Source organism: Fulmarus glacialis, unplaced genomic scaffold (assembly GCF_000690835.1).
Source record: "Fulmarus glacialis isolate BGI_N327 unplaced genomic scaffold, ASM69083v1 scaffold39684, whole genome shotgun sequence".
Classification (NCBI taxonomy): Eukaryota; Metazoa; Chordata; class Aves; order Procellariiformes; family Procellariidae; genus Fulmarus; species Fulmarus glacialis.
This window is the reverse complement of record NW_009209431.1, coordinates 47,287-54,880: the sequence shown is the minus strand read 5'-3', so window position 1 is coordinate 54,880 and position 7,594 is coordinate 47,287. Positions and strand designations below refer to the sequence as shown.

The window sequence follows — 7,594 nt, the reverse complement described above, 5'->3', positions numbered from 1 at the left end:
ACTTTAAACGGAAAATATTCTTTGTTACTTCTTCTTTCCTTTTAAGCTTTTCTAAAGAGAGACAAAAAGATCGTTAAAATGTAAAAGTTGAACGCGTCAGTTGTGTAATTAACGATCAGTTCTTTGGCACTAGAAATGGACTTGGAAGTTCCTCATAAATTTTTCTCTAAGTTAATTACTACTTTAGTCTAAATTATCTCTTAATTACTTCTTTGAACATATACTAGACTTGATTTTTTTCTTAAAAGGATACATCAAATTTAGTAATACATTTGTCATGTCTGTCATTATCTAGGTACGCTGCAGAATGATATGCATATAATGATAGTCCTAATCTGTATCTACACATTATACAAAGCTTTGAGCAGCAAATGCTTTACAGCTGGGAAAGGTGTTTTCTTCGGCTGAGAGAAATGCTCCGCTTTAGCACTCGAGTCTGGAGTCTGGATGGAGTTTGGAGACAGGCTCTTCTAAGGTCTAGTAATGGATGAATGACAAAATGAAGTTGAACGAAAGCTGAAAATTGTGTTTTCTTTCTCTAGGGATCTTTCCAATAACAAGATCAGTGGTTTAGATGTTCAGATATTTGAAAGCCTGGCTTCTCTGGAAAAACTGTAAGTACACACTGTGCCCTTCCAGTCCTCCAGCTCACCGTGCTCGTTTGAGCTGGTACCTAGAACGCATGCTTGTGTTTCACAAGTTAGCCTTGTTCTTGCTTGACCTCATCTGTCGAGCCCTAGATAGATGTGTCCGTGGACTCCTTCCTCAAGGCGTTTAGCTGCACAGTCCGGTGAATGACTGATTTCCTCACTGGCATTCAGAGAATCGGGCAGGATTTGACCTGCTGTACTGCTCGATGGAGGCAAGAGAATGAGATTTGTCGCAAGATGTGTGTTAGTACGTGGAAAATGATGATAAAGCTGATAAATGATGATAAATCCCACTTATCTTCTGAGGGAATTGGGTACTGAGTCTGAGAGTGCTTTGAGGAGCCCGGCACTAGTCGGGGAAAGGCCCGATGTCCCATTGCTCCCCACACCCTGAGCTGTCCAAAAACTGCCCAGACTCTGTGTGGGCCAGGAGAAAAGGAGAGCTTTGACCATTAGCAACCTCACTGGTTCAGCCGCTGATCAGATGAGTTTGCACTGTAACTTGCTAATGGTTCATAGAGAAGATTAACTGTTTTTAAAGAAAAATTGGACTGTCAGATCAAAAAAGGCAGCAATAGAGCCAGCACCAAAACGTGCTTCGGCGGTTCCAGCTGAGTAGCTGGCAGCCTGGACAGGCTGCCATCTTCACACCTCAAAATCTCCTAAAAGGAGAAGGACTCACGGTAGAACTTGGAGCATGGGGATTGGACTTGAACACAGAAGCAAGCTGCCCAGAGAGGTTGTGGAGTCTCCATCCTTGGAGATACTCAAAAGCAGTCTGGACATGGTTGTGGCAGCCCACTGTAGGTGACCCTGCTTCAGCATGGGGGTTGGACCAGATGACTTCCAGAGGTCCCTTCCTCCATCAACTATGTGCCTGATTGGACATTTTGCTATCATGTGCATGTGGCTGTTGAGACTCAAGGTGCTCAGAGGGTAACAAGTACCCAAGCAGAGCTTGGGACAGAGGTTGATCCTGTATGTTGGCCAGGAAGTTGTTACCAGCATGATGAACTTTCCTTTTCATTTTCCCTCTTTTACAGAGATATAAGCCACAACAAGATTTCTACATTAGAAGATGGAATATTTGATAATTTATTTAATTTAAGTGAAATGTAAGTTCATCTTCTTTGTTTCCCAGTTCTCTATTTAGACCTTTCCTTGAAACAGCTCTTCCCTTCCTGGCAGGGGTGGGATGCCGTGCTGTCTTGGGGAGATCTGGGGCATGTACCCAACCAAGCAGCTGCCTTTTGGACTCTGTCCCGTTTCTTCTTCAAGCTGTGTCCTGCTCCTGGGTCCTGTTGGTGCCCTTTGCTTCTGTCTCCTGGATACCTCCAACCTCTGTCACTGCCTTCCTGGCTTCCCTGCTTCTCTCCCACACCAGCTCTGCTGAGGTTCTTGTCTCTGGCTGTGCTCCAGCTCACACTTGCTCTTCCTCTTTGTATGGTCACACCTTGGGACTGGGGGATCTGGTGAAAAGGGCACTGACCTGCAACACGGGAGACCCTGACTGGGGTGTCTAAGTCACTTGAAGACACTTGAAGATGTTCTCCCTAAGTGATTCAAGTTCTTAGGCTTATAGTGGTTTTTAATTGAAGTAATTAAAATCTGTGCTGTTACGTGAAGGGTGGCAAGGGGATGCCACACATTTCCAGGAGAGATACATGAAGTGACAGCGCAGAATGGCCATTCTGTGTCTGAATGAGCCAAAGAATTAACCCCGTGCAATTGCTCTTGGCAAGCAAGAAAAAAGCTAAGCCACGCATTCTCCCTGAAGGCAGAACACAAAAGGCATTTTCAGGTCTGCTTTTTTGCTTACAAGTGGCACTGAAAAGACACAAAGGATCCAGGCTAGGTCCAAGTGAGTCTGTCCCTGCTAAGGCTGGCCGGCAAAGTGGTGCTTTCGGTATAAAAATCCTGGGTTCAGCCCCTGCGGCAGCCCAGCCCAGCTGGCGTCAGCTAAACAAACAGCTTTCCATCTCTGTCCTGTTCGCAGCTGAATGCCAAAGGCTGTAATTTGGATCAAGCTTAGCTGCAATTAAAGTTTCCATCTTTTCATTAAACTGCCACATGGAAAGATTATCATTGACTTTGCATTTCTTTTTTGACAGATCAATTTTATTCTCTTAGCTATTTTTTAATGGAGCTGTAAATAGTCTCCCTTAGCTGGAGAGGCTGCCATTACATCCAATGGCTGTTAGATGGCAGACTATTTTAAATATAAGATTGTGTCTGTAATTTGCTTCTAATTGCAACAATTATTTGTAGAATGAAAAAAGTACTTGGAGTACTTGCCTAATTCTAGCCTCTAGAAAAATCATGTTAATTATTGCTTGATTCCCTATTCATTAATTCCCCTCGCAGTTCTTTCTGAAGCATTTCAGTGGAGTGGCACAGATGGGAGCAGTAAGGGATCTGCACGCTGCTGTAATTAACACTTAGTACATGTCAAGTTAATGCCTAACTTTTGTCTGATCTCCCTGTTACAGAAACTTAAGTTGGAATCCATTTGTTTGTGACTGCAAACTTTCCTGGTTGCCCCTTTGGGTGGAAGACAGAAAAGTGAAAGTTATTGAGGCGTCAGATACGAGATGCGCCCGCCCTCCTGAGGTGGCAAACCTTTCCCTCTTCAGTGTCTTGTTCCTCAATGCTACTTGCGGTAAGGAAACACTGTGGGCTGTGGTGGGGGAGATGACTAAACCAGTGGAAATGATGGGCCCAAGGGGAGCTGGGGATCATATCTAGACCTCTTGAGACCTCAAGTGACCAGTTCTAATCTAATTAAGCAAATAATGGTAGTGTATGACTATACCCTGATGCCTTAAGGCTGGAGTCCGTCACACCAGGGCTGAGATCAGCAAACTCATTACAGACCAAGCTTCAAGCAGCCATCAGATGGCACTAGCTCCATGACCTCCAGCCTTAGACTTTCATTCTCTCAAGCTTTTAACAGTCTGACTTTAAGCAGTGAAATCTCTTGGAGTTGATGGGACCTGAGGACATGCTAAGTTGAATCTTTGCAGGTGACAGGGCTCCAGGGAATGTTCAATGAACACTGCCCTGATCTACAGCCCATCGCCTGCTCTGGGTGCATTTTTCTGGCTGCCTTGGCTAGCAGAAGCATGGGGCGGTGTTTACTTGGAGGGTGGGAGGGGAAGCCCTAAGAAAACTAATCCCCCCTGGATGCTCAGCTATCTCGAAGTAAGAGAGAGGGTAGGAGAGGGAGTGCTCCCCCCAGTAGGCATCAGGCATCTCCCTTAATGCATGACGGGAGGATGAAGTGATGAGGGCTGGGGGAACCAGAGCGGGTGGGAGCCAGCTGAGCCGCCTGATGAAGTGCAGTGCTCCCCCAGGGCCAAAACACGGGTGGTGGTTGCTCCGCTTTCCTCAGCCAGGTTGCCCCAGCCTTGCAGCACCTCGGTAGTGCACTGTGTGCCTGGTGCTGGAATTATCAGGGGGAATAACACCGGCACTGTTATTCCCCTTGATAATTAGTTGTTGCCCTCTTGAACTACTTTAAGTTAGTGTGGAAACAATAATGTGAGGCTGTCTTCTGGGTAATTCAGTGTAATGGGAGTAGGCTGGGACAGCCTGCCAGCCACTGACAGTTGTTACTGACCGGCAGGGAATGAAGAAGTATGACCAGGCTGGTGGTAAAAAGCAAAGTAGTTCCCATGCCGTGGTCTTCCTCACGGGGCTTTTGTTAAGAAAAGTGGCTCAACGTCTGCGGGAAGGCCGTGGAGAAAGCTGGAGGTTTGGATGGATTTGATATGGGAAGATCACGCAAGGCCGGAGCTTTTGAGATGTTTGGGGGGAGATGTTGTAGCAACCAGCAGAAACAGAGGAGCAAACATGGCTCGGTTGCGTGGGCAGAGTTGGAGAGGAGGCCAGGCAGTCCCAGCTGGGCTGCGGCTGTGCACGTGGCAGAGGCCCTGCCTGTGTGTTTGTGGCAGAGAAACGTCCCACCCCTTGCAAGCCGGTGAGGGGGAAGTAAACTCAAGGGAATGAGCTGTTGCTCTGAGAATGGGGCTGATGTGGCTGCCATCATTGTACGTGTCCATGCACGTGTGTGTTTGTGCTCCCTGTAGCCAGGCATGTGTTGTTTCTGTGCATCCTTGCCATCAATGCATACATGTGCATCCTTCCACACCCCTTCGGTGCAGGCTGTGTGTGGCACTGCCTTCTTCTCTAGCACCAGATTTTGCGTGCAAGTAGGTGGGAACGTCTTGGCTCTCCCCAAGGAGGAAGGTGGCTGCAGTGTCTGCCACCTCCAGCGTGGGCCTGGTGGAGAGTCCAGTGGCGTTTCCCCCATGCCCCCGATGTGCCACTCTGCCCAACTGTGTTTGGTTATAGACTTGTTGCTGGAAGCCCCAGGCAGCATGCAGTGAAGTGTGCTGCATCGGACCAAGCCAAGGTACAGCCAAGGGACCACCTTTACTCCTGGTCTCACTTGGTGGCTAGTTCTTTGGGCTCCTTTGAGGTCAGACTCAGCAGCTCTGTGTCCCATGGGACTGTCAGGCTCTCCAAAGACCCCTTTTATGTGCTGAGTGTTGCTGCTCCATAAATCTGTGCAACTGGCTTCTTATTTCTGTCATCATTAATTAAAGTTTGGAAATAATTGCTGAGGGATTTAAAGACTTCCCAGGCAAATCTCAAAAAGGAAATGCTTGGACTAGGAGCTGCCCAGGAGAAGTCCGTTCCCAGGGGTGTGGGGTGCTGTCTCTTGGAGGGTTTCACCAAGCTACGGCTTCACAGTGTCAGTTTGCAAGAGGATCTTCTGTTCTTTCCCCAGGAGCTCAACACATAACGTGTCTGACAAGCAACCACACAGAAGGGGCTGAACTTGTCATCCTCTTCACGTCTGTTCACCCTGGGAACCTCACCGAGGAGTCCTGCAGTGCCCTCTGTTATGCCGAAGACCAGGAATATGGAGGTTTCAGCAGCCAGGGGCAGTGTTTGTGTGGTACTGCCCACGAAACAAACTCTTCCTCCAGTTGTTTGCCATTTTGCACTGAGCATTTGTCCGGGCAGGCCTGTGGTGGCCCATCACTCGTCCCCTCTCCCTTCCAGGCACAGCTGCCTGTGTCTTTTACAGGACTCCAGCCCCAGTACAGCCTACACCAGGCCGTGCTCTTCAATGTCAGTATTCCCATTGCTGTCAGCACTTTACTGTGGGAATTTGGGGACCAGACAGAGGTTCTCAACACCACTGGAAATGCAGCTGTCCACATGTATGCCTTACCTGGGCAGTACAACGTCACTGCCACCATCTTCGTGGGCACCAAGGTCTTATACGTGCAGGCAGAAATTGAGGTGGTGGCTTCACCCCAACAGTTAGAACTGCAGTGTCCTTCCTTGGTCAAGACGAATGAGAGTCTGGACATACGGATCCGCAACAGAGGTGGCACTGGCCTCGTGGTGTTGTACGGTATCACCGCAGAGGCTGGAGAGCTGGGCAGAGGTAAGCAGGGTTGGCTGGGTGGCTGCTGGGCACGGGAGGGGTGGCACTGGGTCCTGGGCCTTCTCTTTCCGTTCCTTCTCAGTGGGGAGTAAGAAATGACTCCTTTGGGCACTCCTTGCTCCCCTGACTGACCAGGCAGTGTTTTGCACTGTCCTGGGCCAAGAAAATGACTGCACAGAGTGCAGTTCAACAGCAAAGGGGATTTATGGGCTTCAAGAAGGACAGGACATTCCTGTAGCCTCGCTCCCCAGATTGAATTGGGGTGTGTGGGCCCATAGAAAGGCCACCATGCTTGTGTTCTTCTACCTCATGCAGCAGTTCACCCCACGTGTCCCCCTGATGGTTTGGTTTTCCCGGGCAATAACCACTGCTATCAGCTGGTGGTGGAGAAGGCTGAGTGGCTGGAGGCCCAGCAGCACTGCCAGGAGCATGGCAACGGAGAGCTGGCTTTTGTGAGCAGCCCCGAGATCCAGAGCTTCTTGGTCGCTCATGTCATCAGGTAAGCAAGGACGGTAAGGGTTAAGATTTCCTAGGGATGGGTCTTGTGTTCGTGGGGTCACATCTGCAGAGGGGTCTGGAGGGAGGCTCCTGCCAAGCCCGCAGCAGGCAGCCCTCTGCAGCCAGTCAGGCTAGAGAGACACGGGTCCAGGCTGAATATGGGGAGATGGTAGGGGTGAAGCTGCTGAACAAAGAAGGAGGAATAAGCAGAGCTTGAGCCCTTGCTGAACTTGGCTTCTTGGCTTAAAGGCTGTGGAGGGAAGAAGAGGAATGGGACAGAAAGGCTGGAAGTCAGAACTGGGAATTGTGGGATCGCTGCTGGTGGGCGTCTTGTACTCTACGTTTATGCCTGTGGGTGCATCTGAAATGGTGCGGAGAGGTGCAGGGTCAGGAGCAAACAGGGCTGGGCTGAGCAGACCTTCCACCTGGGGGTTCAGCAAAATCTGCAGACTCAGGTTGGACGGTGGAGAGGGTCAGGTGCTCGTGTCCAGAGGCTGTTTGGGCTGCCAGGCAGGGCCTGAGGGTGACTTTGCAACCAGGTCCCTCCATCAGCAGAATTACAGCTGGATTGTCCCATGCATGACACCGTGACATCCAGCCTCTGCTCTAGCAAAGCCCAAGCCAGTGCTGCAATCCTGCCTCCCAGCTGGCGTCCCGCGTCCTCCCAGACATGGCTGCAGCCTGAAGCCCAGACCTCTCCCCCTCTTCTTTTGCCTCCTGAGAAGCAGCAGCTCTCCTCTGCGAGTGTCAGGCTCCAGCAGCATCTGTTCCACCTCAGGACTTGGGCTTTATAAACAGAGAGCACTGAAAGTGTCAGCCTTTGATTAAATCCGCCCCTCTAAGTGCCCTTTCTGCAACCAGCCGTCCTGGGGGGAGGATGACCAGGAGAGCTTTCAAGGGCCTGACAGCTCTTGTCAGCGCTCCCAGATGCAGATGTTGGAGACGGCCTCTTAATAAACACGGCCCAGAAAGCACATGCAAAGGG

At 49.9% G+C, this 7,594-nt stretch overlaps 1 protein-coding gene across 1 annotated transcript in view; it reads left to right on the top strand.

Moving 5' to 3' along the window:
* Window positions 1-542: 542 nt before the first annotated feature.
* PKD1 (polycystic kidney disease 1 (autosomal dominant)) overlaps window positions 543-7,594 on the top strand; it is a gene marked incomplete at its 5' end in the record, with an annotated part of 53,493 nt that continues 46,441 nt past the window's right edge. The window contains 5 exons of the mRNA XM_009576818.1: window positions 543-614; window positions 1,694-1,765; window positions 3,140-3,309; window positions 5,443-6,111; window positions 6,427-6,610. Of these exons, the coding sequence (XP_009575113.1) occupies window positions 543-614; window positions 1,694-1,765; window positions 3,140-3,309; window positions 5,443-6,111; window positions 6,427-6,610 (1,167 nt within the window). The remainder of the gene's footprint in view (window positions 615-1,693; window positions 1,766-3,139; window positions 3,310-5,442; window positions 6,112-6,426; window positions 6,611-7,594) is intronic.